Here is a 21406-nt window from a genome sequence, read left to right on the forward strand (position 1 = left end):
GCCCATAGATGCGAGGCGAGTCCCCACCGTTAGATTGGCATCATCTCATTGAATGTGGGGAGCACAGAGCCGTCTTAATTTAATGAAGGACACGTTGCGCGCCTCGAAGCGTCAACAACGTGCCTTGGGCGGATGAAAAGACCCCAACACTGACGGAGGACAAGACTCGACTGGACACGGAATAGGTCCGAGGATGTCAAAATCCTCCTCTCTGCCCAAGGATGCAGACAACAAGATTTTGAGGGGCTATTGTGGGGCCAGGGAGTCAAACAGCCCTGGCCCACTTCAAACCAAGCCCGAAGGCCCACGCCGAGGATGTATCTAGGGTCCAAGGATGAATGTAAGAAGCCCAGGTGCCCAAGAAACAACGCCGAGGATGACTCTGTCCTCGAACAGCCGAGACCATAAAGCGAACAGGCAACACACCATCAAAGGGAGTCTTCCTGAATATCCAAAGAGAAAAGAGCAAGTACCACGCATCAGCAATGGAAGCATGGTGGAGGAGCAATTCCAGGATGAACTGTCACCTCCACATTAAATACCCACAACTAACGTCCTGGCCGCATTAATGAGGAGGGGACTCTAGAACAGTGCTACCTTGGTTGCTGCAACCCACAGGAGGAATGGGAAGGCAGCTGATGGGACAGGCACTCAAGTAGTGGCCTGGTTGCTCAACAAGTGTAGGGCTAGGATCAATTGAGAGAGGAGTATATAATGGAAGGAATCCCTCTTGAAAGTGGGGGGGGGGGGGAAACTGGAGGAAAGAGCACTGTAGCAACCTGAATTCTCCCAGAATACCTTGTAACCAATCACAAAAGAAGTAATAAGAACTGCAAACTCCCGAGAGAAGGGCCGAGAAGCATCATTGTTCATTTTAATCCACGTTCATGCCGTTTAAATCCGCGAGCAACCACACATGGCCGTTGCATCCCTCACTAGGGCCTAGTTCTTGATCCCGTTCTCTATAAATTCATTGCAGGGCTAGCTGGGTTTGGGCTCACTCTCTCAACTATACTAGAAGTGTTCAAACCTGGTCCCTACAATCACCTCAATAATTATGATTTTTTATCATTAAAGATATTAAATTACACTTTAGGTACAAATATGGTTTTTTGGGAACAAAGTTAAGGTGGAGGGATCTAAAAGCAAACCAATTGAGCTTGCTAGACAAATAAGGCGTATCTTCGAGGAGCATAAACAAGCTTGGAGTGAATTACCAAGTAGACCACCAAAAATTAAAATTTAGCAACCCCCTCCAAACAACTAGATAAAATTAAACTTTGATGCAACAATAAGGAAAGAAAAATTTTTTATTGCAGTAGTGGGTGGAGATGATTCAGGAAAGCTTCTATTGGCATTGGCAAAACAATTGGATCCAGGAAATTCTTTGCTAGGGGAAGCCAAAGCAGCTTGGTGTGCTATCACGTGTGTTGCTATGGAAGGTTATAGAAATATAATATTAGAAGGTGATACTGTAAATGTTATTGATCCTTTGAAGAATGTAGATTTTGTCCCTCAGTGGAGTATCAAATCCATACTTGATGATATTTTGTATTTAGCTAAATCTTTTGTAAATGTTTTTTTTTCCTCTTTCGTAAATAAAGAGAGCAATGTCTCCACTCATCTTCTTACCCAATGGGCTACTTTTGTAACTTAGTCTAGGCTAGTTCTCATCTCTATTCTAGCTTTATCTGTAATGAAAACTTTATATAGAAATAGATTCAGGCCCAAACCTTTTTGTATTTCTCTTGTTTTGGGTTGAATAATAAAGTATTTATTCAAAAAAAAAAAAAAAAAAAGGTACAAATGGTAGTAACTATACTGTTTGACTCCAATAGTTTCACCTATTTTTCCCTGGCAAGACTTAACTCCACGAAAATTGTCATTGTGCACTATTCATCAAAATTTTATTTTATTAAAAGAAACCCCAATGCAAGAGAAACTAGTTCGTACATATAACCCCACACGTAACATGTTATTCTATTGCTGCTATAACCATTACACAATATTTTGCAGTCAAAACGTTGACACTTCTGTCTTATCAAAGAAAAGTCCAGAAGGCTTAGAATCAAGCATCAGAGCCAACATCACAGGGCCTTTTGCAGCTTCTTCAGTAGTCGAGACCCCAGCGTTGTAATTCAAATCTGTTTTGGTAAATCGAGGACTGACTGCGTTAATGGCAATTGTGGGATACTTCTTCGCTAAAACCCTTGTGTATGCATTCAGAACTGTCTTGGTGACAGAATACGCTGAAAAATTATTACTAGGCCAACCTTTATCTTCTATCAAATTCTCCTTCACATCTTCTAAGAACTCTTCAACCACCTCATCCACTTTCTCTTCTGTGAGACCATCTATATCTCCTAGCTTCTTCTTTGCGTTCTCATTTGAAATCAGCTGAAATACAAACACAAAGTTTCAATTTTTTAAAAAAAAATCTTGGTCCAGAAAATTCTAGCACCATTCGTTTAATGCATGTCAAATACAGTTTCAAAGTACAAATCAAAACATGCCACGTTCAGTTTATATCATCTAATTATCAAGGACTAACCATAAAGTTTTAAAGTTATTGGAGAATTTACTGTTTACCCATAATAAATTATATCTCATTTTACATCTACTCCCTTAAAATATATCCTCATTTACACTTACCCCTTAAACTATAAGAATACACACTCTATCCCCTTAAATTATACGTCATTTACTCTTACTCCTAAACTATATCTCATTTTACACTTACCCCATCATCTATGAAAATATACACTTACTTCCCTAAACAATTACCTATGGATTGGGGTGCAAAGTGTTACATAGACAATAGTTTAGAGGGATAAGTGTGCATTCTCATAGTTTAGGAGAAAGTGTAAATGAGAATTAAAATAGTTTAGGAGAGTAATTGTAAAAAGAAGTATAGTTGGTGTAATTTTCCTCAAGTTTTTTGACTTGAAACAATGCGAAGAGAAAATATATTTACACACTCATTAATGTGTACTCCTTTCATATCATATCTAGAATTTTATGAATGATTTCCACAATTTTTGTACAAATATTCTTAATAAAATGTGAACATGACAATGTGTACAAATTATGTACACTAGTGAATGTTTGATAATCATGACTCAAAATACTAAATCTATAACCAGTTTTACTTCAAAATATTTATAATCTAACATTATAATCAATGTGAATGGTGAAACATCAACAATATCGTAAATAAATTTTTTTGATTATCCTTTTATTTTGTATTTAAAATGTGACATTTCAGTTTGCAAAATTTAAATAATAAAATTGTAATATTCCTAGCTAGTATTACTATTTAATTGTCAAATAATAATTCTATCAACCATGTAAGGGATGTGATGTATATACCCAATACATAAGATACATTCTCTTTCTTCAGTGGTTGCATCTACTATGACATATATAACTAGAGGTAACTAGATTCTTTGGATTAATAATATGTTACCTTAAGCTGTCCCAAGTTGGAGGAGATGTTTACTATTCTTGCTGATTTTGATAGCTGAAGAAGTGGAATAAGTTCTTTGCTCAAATGCTTGATCCCATAATAATTTGTTTTGAAAGAGTTCACCGCAGATTCATAAGTTTGCTGTACAAATTTCTTAAAGGCTCCGGCATTTGGACCTGAAACCTATTATCGCATACAGTGGTAAAGGATCTTTCATACATATCTAAATTAAATTATTTAATTACTTCTTCTTTTTTCCACTTTTAATTATTCATCCTGTCCTTGCTACTAAATTCTGGACTATGTCCCCTCAATTTTGAAATACTGAAAAGATTATATTACACAGAGAGACTCACATCATCAGGGCCAAATTTTAAGTCTTTTGGATCCACTGTGCCAACTGTGGTTAATCCATTAACCGCTGCGTTATTTACCTGCATAAGAACAAAACTTCATCTAGTTAAATTGGGTTTCAATTTCGCCAAGCTAGTGACTGGTAGGTTTTTCTTTATTTAAAACTCTATATAGAAAAATAATTCATCCATATTTGTCTTTTTCATAGCTACAAGCTGATTAAAAAAGGAGTCTAGCCCAGCTATTAGACATATTCATATAAATATTGTTGTATATCCCCATCTACTAGTCAAAATGATATAGTATTTTATTAGAATCTCATAAATTATTGTTTATCTCAAAAGTTTAAATTGTTAAGAAATTATTAATTTAATCATTTAATCTAATACTACCCCTTTCACATGAGGGCTCAAGCTGCCTTATGTGAGAATTTTTTTTTTTTTTTTTATATATTTTCTTAAAAAATAAGAGGTAATGTAGAGACAAAGATAATTCAACTAAAATTTCCTACTACAATACAATGATAAATTTTAGAACAATCAGTAATATATCATAATCAAAGCACCCTACTAATGTATTATCTTTGCTAAAATCAAAATTTTGGTAATCCAAATTACTCTAGGGAAATGGTTGTAATAGATGAAGAAGCAATTAAACACAATCTTCACAATCACATGCAAGTAGTAGTATATATCGAGTCCATTCAGAAGAGGGCTAGAGAGTTGAATTAGGTACCAATATGTCAAGCTTCCCAAATTCGGTTTTGATGAAATTCACGAAAGAAGAAATGCTAACTGGGTCCGAGACATCAAGTTGATGAAAAGTCAAATCGGAGTATCCAGCAGCCTTGAGTATTTCAACAGCTTCAGTGCCCCTCTTCACATCTCTAGCAGTTAATATTACCTTGACCCCATTTGAAGCTAGCTGTTTAGATATCTCAAATCCTATTCCTTTGTTGGCTCCTGTTACAACTGCAACCCTGGGAAAAAGTTTGAAATAAATGCAAAAGAAACAAGGAAAGAATAATGAGTATCAGGGATGTCATTAGGATCTCAGGCTTATGTTCAACTAAAAACATTATAATTAAAGATCAAATTACCTCTTCGTTTCAGGGTTCTTGGTTGTTTCAGCCATTTCTTATGAGCGTAGAGTATGCAGATCCCTTAATTAAATTTGTGGTTTGAAGTTGGTGTAAAAAATGTTAAGCTAATTGGTATTCATAATTTGGCTCATTGAATTGCATCTTTCTCAGTCTTGCTAAACGTTGGCATACGTAAGCCATGACGTTTTTTCCATCTAATCTATTCAACGCGCACGCCATGACATCTATTATCATCTATATAATATTTAACTGATTCTCAAAATATATATATATATATAATATTTAACTGTTCTAGACATTGAATTAATATTTACTAAGACATCTTTTTGCTTCTCCCGATTGGAACAACATTAAACTTTAGTCTCAAATGTATCATATATGGTTCTTTTTTTTTCTTTTTTTCTTTTTTTTTTTTTTTTGAAAATAAAGATTGCAAAATGGCTAACAGACAAGAACGGAAGAAAAACTATAAAGAACAAAGATAGTGCTTAACAATAAAAATTTCTTAAATATGTAAATATCTAAAAACTTGATAGTTCAATTGGTTGACACTTTTTGGTATTTTAAAGAAGATATTCAGGATTTAAATCCTGATTCTCCCAACTATCGAATTAGTAAAAACAAACAACAAGGTTACTATATTACTATATTGTACTACAAATTTTATGAATACTTCAAATTTTACTATATAAAACCTACAAATTGAAGTGTAGTCAATTACAAAAAAAAAATTATTCAAACATTCATTTATTAGGTTTTTGTAATCTGCCAATCATATTCATTGACATTACCATATGAATTTGTATAGAATTTCAATTTTCCTAAATGAATGTCTAAATTTTTTTTTAATTTTTTGAAAAATGTTAAAGCTACTACAAATTTTTTTGGTGAAATTACACTTCACCTTCCTAAACTATATACCCCCTTCTACATTTACCCACCTAAACTATACAAATACACATCCACTAAACTATTGCTCGTGTAATACTTTGCACCTTGTCATATGAGTAATTGTTTAGTGAAATAAGTGTATATTCTCAAAGTTTAGGGAGGTAGGTGTAAAATGTGACATAGTTTAGATAGGTAAATGTAAAAATGGGTACAGTTTAGGGGATAAAATGTGCATTCTAATAACTTATGGAGGTAAATGTAAAATAATGTATAGTTTAGGAGATAAAATGTAATTTTTCCATTGTTTTCACAAAAAACTTACAAACTAATGCGATAAGTATATATGATTGGTGCCATTTTATTTTTTGTGATTGGTAAAAAAAAATTGCAATAAGTATATGTGATTGGTGCCATTTTTTTTTTTTTTTTTTTTTTTTTGGTGAGAGGGTTATTAGTTTGAAAGGATCTATTATATGTAACACAATTTATAGTATATATCTGTTGAGGCTCATTTTTTGACAAAGCCCAACAAGACAAAAGGCCCAACAACATGGGCAGACCAAAAGAAACAGCAAACAGAATTCATGACAGAAATGAATGGCTCACGGGTCCATGAGATGGGTCCAGAAGAAGCAAACGGGCTTAAATAAGCCTAGAAAGAGAAAAGAAACAAACCCATGGGAAGTATGAAGAAAGTAAGAATGGGCCACAGTAGGCCCAATGCAATGAAAACAAAGAGAGTAAGAGGTTAATGGAGAACCCATGAGCCCAAAGGACGAAGTATAGAATAATTGGGCTGAGGAAGCCCAAAATGAGTTAGCAAAAGCCCATGGGTGAAATAGAACTGAAAAAAAATGGGTCAAGAATGCCCACAAGAAAAAAGGGACATTAGAGCCCGTAAGAAGGAAGAGGCTCAGTAAGTATACTGGGTTACTAAGAAGAAAAGCACNAAGAGCAGGCCCAATGATCCAACAAGGCCCACCCTCTAAAGAAAAGGACAAGTCATAAACGTTGGCCTGCCGGAGATGCAATCCACACCAGGAAAGGCCAAAAAGCGCACAACAAGATATGTGCACCCATTCTCAGATCTCGGCAAACATATAAAATATCAAGAAGATAAAGCATGCGTATGACCCAAGTATCACCAACCTATATCCAGCCACTATAGGAAAGGGTGAGGTCATGGGTGAGGGCACGGTCTGGCGGTGGGGAGAGGAGTGAAAACCCATTCTTGTGTTTCTTGCCCAGGTTCTTTCAGTGGGCACAGTCCTGCTGGGACGACATGCCATCCAAAAGAGACAAAGGTGAGTAAGAACCACTAGATGCATGTCATGAGAGACCGAGAGGGAGAGGATACACACTGGATGAGTAGAAAAGGAACTTTCGTTGTCTGAAAGCCACAAGTCAATGGTGGTAGTCAAAACCATTGACTCGATAAGTGGTCGGCAAAAGATTCTCATATCAAACAAGGGCCATTAAGGGGCTAGAAGAGTAAAATCAGTCACAATGGGCTCTATATAAGGGACCTGCGGCTATGTACAAGAGGGAGGAGGGAAGATTTAGAAAAGAATAGGCCAAAAAAAAAAAAAAAAAACAGAGAGAAAAGATAAAACAAAAGAATAAAGAATGAAGAAAAAAAAAAAACAAAGTGTTTTATGGCAGGCATGCACCCAAATGGGTTAACCCCCTCTCTCCCTCAATAGCCTTGCTCTCCATTGGAGAAAAAAAAAACGATTTATACTCGGGCACACACCATTTGGAGCTGGCCTCTCAAAGCAATTAATTTCTCCTCTGAAGTTACTTGCGTTGAGGGAGCAGTTTTCTCTTCTCTGGTTAGAGCCCTGCGGTAATACTTGTTGTGGCAGACCCATTCCTTTGATTCTACTAATCCCGTTCTACTCCTCTGTTTAAGTTTTATTCTTTGAACGTGCGGCCTTTTAAGTCATTTTACTGTACTTATTGTGGCAAAAATAGTGACTGCACTTTTATTTATATATATATATATATATATATTATCCATATCTGTCTGCCATAACCTCTAAACAATGACTCTGCCTGCTGTGAGCTTATAAACAGATTTTGGCAGACGTTGTGTGATTTGCGCACAAGCCGGGCCAAGGTGTACTCTAATTGGGCCAGTCCCGACTCCTTTACTCAAAAACAACTCAGGCCTAGCATGGCAGGAAGCAGCCCAATATCTCGATCCAGGCCCACCACCTTACAATATCCTTAGCATTATTCTTAATTTTTTTTTTTTTTTTTTTTTTTTTTGTGATTGATATCATATAGTTTATAAAGGTTATGTAATAAATTAAAATGAATCTATCTCTAACAGGATGCTGCTGCTGCTACTACTACTACTAATAATAATAATAATAATAATAATTTTTAGTTTTCTTAGTCTCACTACTAAAAACAATAAGGTTATTAAATTGGATATGATAGAATTTTAACTTATGATATTGTTCTATGATGATTTATTTTTATTATTAGATTAAGATATCAATTAAATTTTTATGTAGATGAGTTGAGCTAACTAGAACTCACAAAATTAAGAGGATTGAAAAACAATTAAATAAGAATCATTTTTAAATTTTAAATACTAAAAGTGAACATTGGAAGCATTGCTTATACCAATAACATCATTAGAATTTAGGACTTAGAGTCTGTTTGGGATCCGTTTATTTTGCTGGAACTGAAAACTTTTTGCTGAAAATACTGTAAATAAAGATAAAAATTAGCTGAAATAGTACAGTAGAACTCATGGATAATACCAAAAAGTGCAGTAAAACCCATGAATAGTAGTAAATATAGGCTGAATAATAAAATAAGCTGGTTTTTTAATTTGAAGCCAATCTCATAGTTAAAGTGTGCAAACTCGCCTTTACCAATTAAATTTTAAATATTAAAGTTTGCATGCTTTTGGCTAACCTCTTTTGCCCATTATTCTATTAATTTTTACAAACGTATTTATATAGCCTCAAACTAAAAGTCTTGGAGACTCATGTTCAAAAAATGAGTAAAAACTGAGTTGGTGTGTGTGTGTATATATATATATATGTATATATTAAGTTCTAAGTAGAATTTGAGTTCTTTGTATTGGAACTCGGGGGAAAATGGGCTTTTGTCTTTATTTTAAAAAAAATCTAGCACAATGTCCATGTTTTGAAATTATATTAAGCAATGTGTCCTTATTTTTGAAACTCGATTTTAACAAAATTGAGTTTTGTATAAAACTTGATGTAAACACTCAATTTTGCATCCATAATTTAATCTTGGAAAATGGCTAGAATGACCATTCATATGCCGAAAAAATCATAGTTGCATTATATGCATTAATTCACTCATTGCATATCATTAAAATGATCTTGAGAATCTAATGATCGTGACGATATATCCGATTCCCAAATCGGACTATCAAATTGAAAGGTATCATGAGATTAAGTTTTCACGGTCTGCATGCATTGTATGGGGTGAAGTCGATCACATGTGATTAATTGAAATTAGTTTTTATTGGTTAGTGATTAAAATTAATTAAATGAATTTATGTGATTGGTGGAGTATTTTTCTTAAAGTGAGATTTGTTGCATAGGATTAAAACAAATAAGCTGATAATATTTAAAGATTGTAGATAATTAGGCTTTTAGGATAATTATATTCAAAATAATTATTGAAAAAATCCTAATTATTACTTTGGAATGAGGTTTATCATGAAAATAACTCTTAAATTCGTCCAAATACAGTTTTAGAGTTGGAAAACACTTCAAAAACGTGCTAATCAAGTAGCATATTTTAGATACACGTTCCAAGGCACTTTTGGCAGAGTAGAACTCAAAATTCTGACTAGGCTATTTCTGGAAAAGTTGTAGAGAAATTTCCCTTCAGATGTCAAAATTTCAGCTTAATCCTAATTTTGATCAAAATGATATGATCAAAACACTGAAACCTGTTTTGATCTAAAAAATCAGCTTACTCTTATCCAAATCTCATTTTTTTTAGGATTTTCCCTATATGTTTTTTGCTTATTTTTTGGGCATTCCAACCTCTATAAATAGGGGATGTCTCTCAAAATTCAGCAACTCTTTCTAAACCCCTCTTTCTAGGGCTCTTCTCTTTTGACTTTTTAATTCCTCTTATGTTAAAGATGTTTTGGAGGCTTTTGCTCTAGGAACTTCTTTTTTGTAAGTAAAATATTTTAGGCTTCAAAAAGATATACAAATTTCTTTGAATCCTAAAATATTCTTTTGTTAGAAGAGCATGCTCATGCAAGAGGTATTTTGTTTTTCTTCTTTCTTTTCTTCTTCCATTAATTTTGGTTATTGTTTGATCGATGCATGAATATGTTTAGCATATTTTTATTATGTTCTGTTCTTGTTATGGATACCATGCTCAAATACATTGCTAGAATTTTCTTTAATATATGCTTAGGTGATTGTTTATTGTAATTCTTTTTCTTAAGTTTCAAAATCTGCAATGGCTTACAAAATTCTTTTATAAAAAGTAAAAACTAATTTGTATTTTCATTAAATACTGATCTTTTGTTTTGTTTTTTTTTTTTTTTTAAGTTTTCTTTGTCATAAAATTGCAGATTTTGAAATTCAAAATAAGGGATTGAATTTAGGTTAAAGTTTTATTTTTTATTTTTTATTTTATTTTTATGTGATGCATGCATAATAAATTTGTCTCATGAATGTGAATCCTTCTTCAAAAGTCCTTTTTATTTGCTTCCAACAACAAATTTGGTTTTTCACAAACAAAAAATCATTTTTTTTTTATTATTCACAAAACAATTCTGGTACTTTTTAACAAAAATCTTATTCTTTCTTTTACATAAAAACAAATACGATTTTCTTTACAAATTCTTTTTTTTTTTTAATTCACAAAATAGATCTAAATTTTCTTGAAAAAGAGGACACATCCATAAGGTAAATTTATTTAAATTATTTTTTGTCAAGTGTTTTTCATGTGTGTTCAACATATCATTTAACATCATGCAAAAAAGGGTATGTTGGTCATTAGAGTCTACATGACCAGACTTTGTTTGGGCAGAATGGGTGCTTAATACCTTCCAATTTCGTAACCTAGCTCACAAGCTTAGGATTTTTGGATAGGTAGATTAGTGTTTTGTCTTTTTAATTTTAGTATATTGTAACTAGGACCAAAATTTTGTATTCTTTTACATAGATTGTAACTAGGACCCAAAGCCGGTTTAGTTTATCAAAATTGTACTTGTCTTTATTCAATTAATGACATTCAAAATATTTTGATCACGTAATTTGTATTTATTTTTTCTTTACAAAAAAATAAGTGCCGATTTCACGTCAGTTTGCTAAAAAGAAAAGTGCTCTTAAAAGCACCAAAATCTCTTTTTTGAGAGCACCCAATTTTGTGGTCTTCATATGTAAATTTTTAATTGAAACTTGACTTTAGCAAAGTTGAGTTTCACTTAAATATATATATATATATATTTTAAAATTAAGTGGCAAAATATACATAAAACTCGACATTGCTAATGTTGAATTCCACATATAACTCGATTTTTTTAAAATTGAGTTTCAAAACAGGGACATGGTGCTTAATAGTTTCAAAATAATGATATTATACTAGATTTTTTACAAAATAATGACAAAATTTTTAATAAAGTCTTATAACAAAATCGAGTTTTAAAATAAAGGCATTATACTAGATTTTTTACATTCCAAATGAGGTCTCATACCTGACATGTTTCATTTGAGACCACGTAATGGATATGTTTATATAAATAAATAAATAAATAAAACTTGGCCAATATATTTTGGTGAATGTCATTAAAAATAAAATAAATAAATAAAAGTATTTTGGCCTATGTAAAGTAAAATTTTGTTTTTGTGTCCCAATAATAAAAGTTTTGCGGACCGACCTGTGAAACTCGTTGAACTGCGGATCGGACAGCCCTCCTTTCTGTGTTCTCTTCAGCTTTGCCTTTACCCAAAATTCGAAATTCTCTCTCTCTCGCCCTTCTCCCTCACACCGTGACCTGCTTCTGCCTCCATTCTCCGGCGGCGTCACAAGGCCCAACACCGGCACTCAAACCTAAAAGGTATTCTTGCAATTTTTCTTTTCTTTTTTGTTAATTTCATTTTTCACGAATTCTGTCGAAATATTTTTCTTATTATCTCTTTTGATGCTTTGATTTGCATAGTTTCTTGGGATTCATTTGCCTTTTTGTTGTTGCAATGTGATCAGTGTTTGTACACCCAATTAGGACCTGCAGTTAATTTTTTTTAATTTTCATAATGTGAAATTGCAATCAATATTCGTTCTACAACATTGTTACCAAGTCAAAACTGAAATTATAAGCAAAAACAGCAACTTCTTCAGTTTGTGAGAGAGCGAGAGAGAGAGAGAGAGAGAGAGAGATTTGGGTCAGCTCAATAATGCTACCTTATAATATAACTATATAAGTAAGTTTTGGCCCTAAGCAGAGGAGGAAGGTTAGATTCGAACTAGTGATCTCCGTTTCATGCGGCATGGTTTATGTCCGATTGCGCTACCCCTTGGGGTTAATGCTACCTGATTAGTATATTTTTGTTCTCTTTTAACTTCCATCATTGGTGACTCTAGCCAGGGACATTTCTATGTTGACATGAGGTTTGTTTATTAATTCGAAGAAAACACTTTATAAGGGCTAAGTATGTTGTTTGGGATAGTAGGAACTAGGAAACCACTGGCAAAATCCATCGAGTCCTTTCAAATGTGGAGAGAGAGGATTTCAAATATAGCCTTGCTTTATCTTCCTTTTCTTTATCATATAAAACGGGATATTATGCATATGTGCTTATTCCGCCATAATATGCTTGTCAATTGTCATACAAGGAATGAGGATCCTGAAAAAAGCAGACAACTTTCCTCCATATATGTCTTATCCCTTTCATACTTTATAACTAGTGCAAATTGGTTGCCATCAAATACAACATAAGAGCTTAGGTGTTCCTATCAACATAATAGCTTTTATTCTCATTTCTGTGATTTAGTTCTTGCCAGAGATTTTCTGGCACTAATTCTGCAAGAAATTTTTTTGTAGTCATGCCTATAAATGAACCATTTAGGGGCTTCTGCTAGTTATTTCTTGGTTGGAGAGTGAATTTTGATTTCCCAAACTAGGGTTTTAGTTATTGGCATTTTGTGTATGCATATGAATTTTTTTGTTGATTTATTGTCTCATATTTGTCTTTGGAAAATAGATTTTGATTTCCCAATACTCAATTTTGATTCTTCCATTTGGGAGCTCAGAAAAGGTTTGTTATGGTTTAAGCATATGTTTAGAAAATGTTAATCAAAGAGAAGAAATTTAGCTTTTAAATTTTCAACTTTAGAGAGGAATCATTGGAAAAATGTTGATTTTATCCTTATCATTGATCAAATACTAGAGCCTAATTGATCAAATACTAGAACAACAATTAGTTTTTTTATCTCTAATTGTTGTGTAGCATGGTCGTTGGAAACTCAATTTCTTATTTGTCCTTTATTCTTCGAATATTGCACTTGGTAGTGAAATTGTTGCACTTGTTATTGCATTAAGCTGTTAGAAGATCAGATGAAAAAAATTGTTATTGCATTATCTATGAATGACAAAAAAAGATCAGAGGTTTAATGTAGGGAGACTATTGAAGTTTTTTGTCATTCATAGTTAGGTTTCCAGCGAGACATGTTGATTCAACTGTGGGTCTGTGATTAAAAGTTCTAAAAATATTGTCCGTGAATGGCCTCATCACTTCCATTAGTGTTCTGTTAAGAAGAAATTGGAATTTTTGGAATTGCTTGTGTTGCTAGTAGACTTGTGCTTGCATGATATTGTAGTATGAAGCCTTCTTCGTAACTTTTAGCTATGTCTTGATTTCTAGCTGTTTATTCTTCCTGCATTTTTCATGTTATGACTTGATTTAAGTTTCAAAGTCATTGTGGTGATTTAGTCAGTTAATTTAAACTCTGACCAATATCACAATCTTGCACTTTAAAGCACTTCTTTATCATATTTTTACCTTTTATTGGTGGGTTTGAGCAGCCTTAAAGAAAATAATTTTATTTCTAGATGGCATTACAAGAGAAATTAGATAGATTCAAGAAGCAGCAAGAGAAGTGCCAGTCAACCCTCACAAGCATTGCTGCATCTAATAAGGTGACAAGTCATAAATTTACACCAGCACCAGCAGCACCGTCAGTCAGTGCAAGAGCCCCCGCTCCTGCTGTCAAATTTTCAAATGATACAGAGAGACTTCAACATATCAACAGTATCCGGAAAGCCCCCGTAGGAGCCCAAATCAAGCGTGTTATAGATCTCCTGCTGGAGGTTTGTACTTGATTATCCTATCCTTTATATATACATATATGTTTCCTGATGCAAGTATTTGTTTTGTGGTCATATTTACAATGCTGAATGCTCCTCATGAATGATATTTATTCGTAATTCTCTTTATGCCAATATCTCAATTACTTCGTCAACCAGGGACCTGAGTTGGAGAAAATTCAGATTTTAATGTCTTATTTTGTGCAGTCATCAGGTTAAAGTTAATTTGGAAAAGAGCAAGATGGTTGAGTTTAGAATTGTGTTATTATCTGTGATTCTACTAATCTTTTTAAAAGAGGTATCATATCACTATGCACCTTCACTAAAATGGCCTACTTTTTCTCAATTAATTGTTGAAATTTAAACCTTGTTTGTATGGCATTGATTTTACTGGAAAACTGATACTACTTAATTAACAGATGTACTTCCAATTGAAGGTAAGTATAAATTATAGATGCTTGTGGGAAATTTGTAGTTGTGTTTTAGTTTACTGTAATAATTGAGTATATAACCCGTCTCCGTTCTTGTCTTTTGTGACAATTTTAGAGGTCAATGTGATTTACTGACATACAGTAGCCTGGCAGGACCAGATGAATGCTACTAACCACCAGTTGAATGCTCTCTATGTTTGCAGACAAGGCTAGCCTATACACCTGAACAAATAAATGATGCCGTTTATGTTGATATCAATTCCAACAAAGCTGTATTTGATAGTTTGAGGAATAACCTGAAAGTCCACTATGATGGAAAACGTTTCTCTTACAAGGTAAGTTTAAACTTGTTTAGCTGCAGATCTTCACGGGCTCATAGCATTTTATTTGCACTTAGTCATTTCCTTTATAACTCTTTCATGGTAAATGACTTTTTGACTTATATGTGCAGTCCAAGCATGATTTGAAGGACAAGAGTCAGCTTCTTTACTTAGTAAGGAAATTTCCAGAGGGCATTGCTGTCATTGATCTTAAGGACGCTTATCCAACTGTGATGGAAGACTTGCAGGTAAATGCAATATGTGGATGTCTCATCTTGTTAGATCAACTTTTATATTATGGTATTCATGTCTTGATAAGAGGACAAGAAATTCATCAAAGGGGTTGAGAATCGACAAGAACAAGAAAAAACAAAAAATATACAAAGGAATCAACACTTAGGTTTGCTTGGAATCAATACCAATCAAGAGAAAGAACAAAACCTAGGAATTAACGCCGAGGGTTACCTAGAATCAGTTTTGGAAAAATTCCATTAGGAAATTTTAGTACTGAAGCATTGTAGCAAACCATAATACTGACCTCCAGGTTCTTGAAATAGAGTTTCGAACTTATTATCATAGTAAGGAAAGGAAACAATTATAACCAATGACATTAATTCTATGAATCTAGTGAAAAAAGGAATTAAATCCCCTAAACTTAGTAGGTAAAGGAAAATATGTTTAACTAATTAAATAAGTAAATAGAATTAATTGTAAAAATTAATTGATTAGGCCTTAGGCCCAAGTGGTAGCATATTTCTTCCATAAGGGTCACTGATTGGACGTCTTCTTGTGTAATCATCTATGAGTATGTGAAATTGCAAGCCTATGCATATGTCATTGACCTTCCACTTGATTATGGCATTAACTACTTTTCGTATAGAGGATGTGGTTGCTTGTAATTATCCAACATTTATCCTTGATATCTCTGCTGATGAGCATTCCTATGCCCCCATTGACATCCTTAAACCAAATCCCACACCGCTAATTCTACCACCTGCAAGTAAGGAACATATTGGTGCTATTTTAGATGAGGAGATTGTTTCCACTAGGGATGGAGGAGTTAAATACTTAGTTCATTTGGAAGAGGAGGGGGGGGGGGGGGGGGGGTGTGGTTAGGATGAGTTGATTTCAATTATATTTGAATCACTCAAGATGAGCTACAGAAGATTGATCCATACTTGCTTGAATATTATATCCTTTTAATACTTGGTTTAGGGATTTAATTTATTTTCTTACTAAGTTCGTAGAATTAGTATCATTAATTAGAATTGATCCCTTACCTTATTCAAATAATAAGTTTGGAACTCTATTTAAAGAACCTAGAGCTCAATATTGTTTATAGTTTGCTTCAATAGTAAAATTTCCTATTAGAATTTTTCAAAGGCTCAGAGTTGATTCTTAGGTTTTGTTCTTTTTTTGCTTGGTGTTGATTCCTAAGCCTTTTCCCCCTGTACTTGTTGATTCTCAATCTTTTTGAGAATTTTTTCTGCATAACTATCCCTCATTGTGGCCCCTAGTAAAATGTTTCATGTTGCATTGAAGGCCACTAAACAAACCTTTGAATTTTATTGTTTTGATTCTGTGTGTTCGACTCACCTAATATTGTTCAAAGGTGACTGGTAATTTTGCGTATTTCTGGGATTTGAAAAAGGCCCGAAGTAGTGATTGAGACCCTTCCCTTTGACCTTTGGTGTTAGAATGGCTAATAAGTTGGAACAAGGAGCTCTATTGCTCAATAACCGTCAAGGTGTAGACTAGTGGTTAGAGGATTGGGATGAGCTTTAAACCCAAACATCCTAGGTTTGAATCCTCACAAGGAGTGCCCCTGGATTACTTGATACATGGTTTTGGCAGGTGGAATTATGTATCTATGGTTCAATCCTCAGGGATGGGTCCAAAGGGCCTTGCCTTGGTGAGGTTCCACGCCATCAAAAAAAAAAAAATGAAGGGAACTCTTTTTCTCAATAAAATAAAACAAAAAGCTATAGGACTGGTGAGTTTTGGTTTAAATGGCACCTCCTATTGTAAGAGTAAGGTGGAGGGTGAGGTCGTAACTTGTGAGTACAAAAAACATCTAGTGCATGTGTAATTTACCAATAAAAAAAGGTGTTTGAATGGTCATAATTTAATAGGATACACATGTGCAATATAGTCGGATGTGGTAAAGTTGACCTTGAATTTTTAGGCAGAAATTTGTTGTGTTTGAAAGAAGCCATTGAAGCATATGTATGTTTTCTGGATTTGGATGCTTAGGTCAGTTTTCTCAAAAGTTTTTCTTTGCAAAAGCAGGAGTGGTGGCTTTGGAGGTGTATACAAGGAATGGTTTGATTACTCAATGGTTGTGTTTTCGTGTTTGTTTGCCCCTTTATTCTGTGACTTTGATTTTCCTTTTCTTTATAGGCTTTCTCTCTCTTGCTTGCTCATTGCCTGCTTGGTCTTTGTTTTAGCTTTGTGGAAAATCTTACCTCTGTCAGTTTTCTCAAAAGTTTTTCTTTCCAAAAGCAGGAGTGGTGGCTTTGGAGGTGTATACAAGGAATGGTTTGATTACTCAATGGTTGTGTTTTCGTGTTTGTTTGCCCCTTTATTCTGTGACTTTGTTTTTCCTTTTCTTTATAGGCTTTCTCTCTCTTGCTTGCTCATTGCCTGCTTGGTCTTTGTTTTAGCTTTGTGGAAAATCTTACCTCTGTAATGATTTTCTTTTACCTTAAAAAAATGAAGTTTATGACCATCTTTGTTTTCCAACAAAAAGTTGAGTGGTAGTAATGTGTCATTGTCTGCTGTGAGATCAGCAATTACCTGTCCCTCTTGCCAAACAAATCGTATGACTTCATTCTTCTTCTGACTTTGAAAGCTGCGGCCCAATTAAATCAATTGCCTGTTTCTATTGCCATAAAATTTTATGAATTCATTTTTCTTCAGGCATTGAAAGCTGCAGGTCAGATTTGGCTGCTATCAAACTTTGATTCACAGGAAGACATTGCCTACCCAAATGACCCCAGGGTACCCATCAAGGTGGATGATGACCTCAAACTGCTGTTTCGGGGGATTGAATTGCCTCGTGATATGATTGACATTGAAAGGGATCTCCAGAAGAATGGGATGAAGCCCGCCACCAACACTGCTCAGAGGAGAGCCAGGTCAGAGGTTCAAGGCATGTCCTCCAAGCCCAAGCCAAAGAAGAAGAAGCACGAGATCACAAAGAGGACAAAGCTGACCAATGCCCATCTTCCAGAGCTTTTCCGGAACCTTACTGAAAATAAATCTTGATGTTAGGACTTAGGATGACCCTTTATTGAGCTGTGGGTTGAAGGTCAATTGTAGGGCAAGATACAACATGCTCTAATGCTAGTAGCATTGGGTTTATGTAGATTGGAAGTGTTCTAGCAGCTTAAATCCATATTGATGGCTCTTGCCAGATTTGCGCATAACAGTTCATTTCTGTTTTATATCTGTTCTTGTAGTATTTTTGTTTTTTCATATTGCTGAATCCCTTGTACCATTACTTGATATCTAATAATTAAAAAAAGAAAGAAAGAAAGAGGCTAAATTTGCAACCAAAAAAAAAATCCATTAAATTAGTGGTTTTATTTTATGATTCCTGTGGAAGATTAATTCCAAAGAATTGACACGTCTCATTAATGCATTAGACAGACATGTGGCAGTGAAAATGAATAAAAATAAAATAAAACGGTGCGGTATTAATATTACTCACTAGACTTGCCGAGAGGAGATTATGATTGGTTTGAAGTTTTAAGAATGAAGCTTGAACCTATCCTTGTGTTGTTTGGGATGATTTTGGGTATAATAAGTTGCAAATGGCTAGCCTATATTTGAATGCTCTAGATTCACTCTGACTCTAGGCTGAAGGGCCTCAGTAGTCAAGAGTAACAGAAAGTGCCTCAGCTCAATATTGATCCACGTAAACATTATCCAAAAACATTCTAAAATCTTAAAGCTACTAATGAATCAAGAAAATTCACCAATGGATCGCACGATGTTCCTCTCGCCTCGTATACTAACCTGCACGAAACAAAAGAGAAAACCTATCGAAGGACACCGGTGTGGTGCCGGCCAAACACCCTCCGAAGGTTAAGTCAGAAAGTATGCTCACAACTCTAGAGTGCTAGAGACGGTTAATTATGCGTACCTTGGCTTGTGAGGGTATTGGGGCTTTTATAGTGGCTTGAGGTTGACATCCCTTCCTTGGCGCGGAAGTCTTTTCCTTATAGGACTCTTCTTGTAGAATCCTAAACGTGATGAATAAGTCTCTCCTTATGCGGAAGATTTTTATCAAGTATATAAGATTTCCGGAGTCCTACTAGCGCAAGGACTCTATTTGGGCTCTTATGAGAATGGGTCAAAATATCCCTCATTAGGGGCTCAGCAGGCCCATGGACAACTAGCCCACCATTCTTCACCCCGTCCATATCCGGCCCGTTCACATCAGGTCCGTCCACCGGGGGCCCGTGCAAATGATGGATCCGTTTATTCGGGCTTAAGAGATATTTTTCCCCTTTCAGTTGCCCCCTCACCCGATGGGTCCGTCAGCAATTATGAACGGACCCATGGGGTGACGGATCTAAAACTCGGTACGCCTATCTCTAAATTTTCATCCGTACATTGCTGAATCAGAAGCTGACGCATTAATGCGTTGTGCCAAATGTCAATCTGTCAGTGGCTGTTGTCTTGGAACGAGGCGTCGCTTCGTCTTCCGTGCACTCCCAGTATAAATATTAGTCCTCCGCCTCTCATTTCTCCACTTGCTGCTGGAAGAGATTTGTCAGAGCGAGTCCGTCACGTCTGTTAAAGCATAATTCGTTCACTCAAGCATCCGTCGCTCGTCGCATCCTACTACAAGCTTCTGGTGAGTTATTTTTATATTCGTCCTTTCTTTTTTCTTTTATTTGTACTTAATGCGTCTGTCGTTATCTCCAACCCCGTCAGAGTCTTAGGTTTTGTAATTACATGTAGGCCATGTCTAGTGCGTCAAGTAACCAGTCGGTCGTTCCCGACGGGGCGGACTACGAGGGGATATACCCGTCAGGTCCCAAAGATCACGATGTCTCGAGCGAGAGTAGTCCGTCGTCATCTTCCTCGTCCTCAACACATGAGGGCCTGGAGATGATTGAAGTCCAGGAGGTTTCAGATGACGAAGAACAAATAGTGAGGTCCGTTGTGGGGGTTGATGGACTTAGGGAGTTCATCTTGCCCCCAGAGTGGACGGTCCATGCTTTTACGTCGACCATCAAGGAGGGTCACTTCAATACAATAAGGGACCGCTACCAAATTCCTGACCATATCCCACTCCGTCTTCCTTATATGTCAGAAAAATGTTATTACGAAGGAGTGGACGGAGTGGGCGTGTACGAGCAAGTGCTAAAGGCTGGGTTGAGGTTCCCATTGAGTTCACTACACCGCGAACTCTTAAGCTACCCAGGCATATCCGTCAGCCAGGTGTCCCCCAACGCCTGGAGAGTCTTTATCGCCATGGAGGTCCTGTACGGAGCGATGTCGGACGGAGCAAGGAGGCTTACAATAAGAGAGTTCCTCCATTGCTACCGTCCAGACGAAATAGATAAGTCAAGGGGCATGTACAGCTTCGTCCCTAGGAGTCCCGTTCTGAAAGTCATTTATGAGACCCCGGACTCAAATAGGGATTGGAAGAGTCGTTACTTCTTTATGGAAGGAGACGACTGGATGAGTCATCCAGGGGAGACGGACTTTATGCCCGTCGACACAGTTTGGGGCATTTTAAACTCATCTGGTATGGTCCGTCATAAACTACTCCGTTCATTTATGTAACTTGTAATGTTTCTAACCTCCGTCTTATATTTTGCAGTTCGACGGCGTCCCCAAGTTACACTTGAGGAATTCAGTTTCCATGAGAAAATTTTTTCCAAGACAACACCAGAGGAGAGGACGTGGGCCAAGCTCGTCAACCTCAATACTATCCATTGGTATTGCGACGGTCCCGAGCCCACCCCGGCGGCCTTAAAGTACGAGAAAACGACCCGTCTGCATAAGTCCGTCCACCTCATGCCCTTTTCACTTTTTTTTTTTTTTTTGTATCATTACTATTGCTCCATAATCCATCATCCTTTTTCAGAGATGGAGGATGCCAAAAGACGAGCGGCCATAAGACTTCAAGCCGCGAAGAACAAGCAAGTCGGGACGGACCCCATGGGGACGGGCTCTAGTAAGCCCTCTCTTAAACGGAAGCTGCCCGTGAAGAGCGACCGTCCGCCTAAGCAGCCCAAGGTCCCTTTGGACCCGGTCCTCGGCTTGATGGCCGAGGGGAGTAAGTCAGCACCTCCGGCCAAGCACGGCAAAGGCAAGGGGCTGATGACGGGTCAGCCAGGTGAGCAGAAGAAACCACCCGTCTTGCTCCTTGAGGATTCCAAGTATGCCTTGGAAAGGATGTCGTCGATCATCACTACCGACGACTACGAGGATCTTGGGAATCACTCGACGGAGGCGATGGGAGAGACGGGCCTCTTCAGCATTGCCCAGGTAATA

General features: G+C 35.9%; 2 protein-coding genes across 3 annotated transcripts; one reads left to right on the top strand and one right to left on the bottom strand.

Moving 5' to 3' along the window:
• Nucleotides 1–1893: 1893 nt before the first annotated feature.
• LOC112002043 (salutaridine reductase) lies at nucleotides 1894–5074 on the bottom strand. Its single transcript, XM_024034213.2, has 5 exons — nucleotides 4920–5074; nucleotides 4556–4799; nucleotides 3823–3900; nucleotides 3467–3649; nucleotides 1894–2397 (listed from the first exon to the last, which is right to left on the bottom strand). The coding sequence occupies exons 1-5, from the start codon at nucleotides 4952–4954 to the stop codon at nucleotides 2017–2019; spliced, it is 921 nt and encodes a 306-aa protein (XP_023889981.1). The 5' UTR covers nucleotides 4955–5074; the 3' UTR covers nucleotides 1894–2016.
• Nucleotides 5075–11672: 6598 nt separating this feature from the next.
• Nucleotides 11673–18336, top strand: LOC112002083 (transcription initiation factor IIE subunit beta). Of its 2 annotated transcripts, none has more exons than XM_065774913.1 (5): nucleotides 11673–11892; nucleotides 13858–14142; nucleotides 14774–14905; nucleotides 15022–15138; nucleotides 17810–18336. In XM_065774913.1, the coding sequence occupies exons 2-5, from the start codon at nucleotides 13885–13887 to the stop codon at nucleotides 18155–18157; spliced, it is 855 nt and encodes a 284-aa protein (XP_065630985.1). In that variant the 5' UTR covers nucleotides 11673–11892; nucleotides 13858–13884; the 3' UTR covers nucleotides 18158–18336. The 2 variants fall into 2 exon arrangements, with proteins under 2 accessions (XP_065630985.1, XP_065630984.1); XM_065774912.1 differs by having other exon boundaries at nucleotides 11674–11892; nucleotides 13885–14142.
• Nucleotides 18337–21406: the final 3070 nt, after the last annotated feature.

The sequence above is a fragment of the Quercus suber genome, unplaced genomic scaffold (assembly GCF_002906115.3).
Source record: "Quercus suber isolate HL8 unplaced genomic scaffold, Cork oak 2.0 scaffold_101, whole genome shotgun sequence".
NCBI lineage: Eukaryota > Viridiplantae > Streptophyta > Magnoliopsida > Fagales > Fagaceae > Quercus > Quercus suber.

Excerpts from the sequence above, each read along its gene's own strand:
- LOC112002083 (XM_065774913.1), top strand. The coding sequence starts at position 13,885 with ATGGCATTACAAGAGAAATTAGATAGATTCAAGAAGCAGCAAGAGAAG. Across the intron at positions 14,143-14,773 it reads TTATAGATCTCCTGCTGGAG|ACAAGGCTAGCCTATACACC; the intron begins GTTTGTACTTGA and ends CTATGTTTGCAG. Across the intron at positions 14,906-15,021 it reads GAAAACGTTTCTCTTACAAG|TCCAAGCATGATTTGAAGGA; the intron begins GTAAGTTTAAAC and ends TTATATGTGCAG.
- LOC112002043 (XM_024034213.2), bottom strand. The coding sequence starts at position 4,954 with ATGGCTGAAACAACCAAGAACCCTGAAACGAAGAG. Across the intron at positions 4,800-4,919 it reads AAGAACCCTGAAACGAAGAG|GGTTGCAGTTGTAACAGGAG; the intron begins GTAATTTGATCT and ends ACTTTTTCCCAG. Across the intron at positions 3,901-4,555 it reads TTGGGAAGCTTGACATATTG|GTAAATAACGCAGCGGTTAA; the intron begins GTACCTAATTCA and ends GTTCTTATGCAG.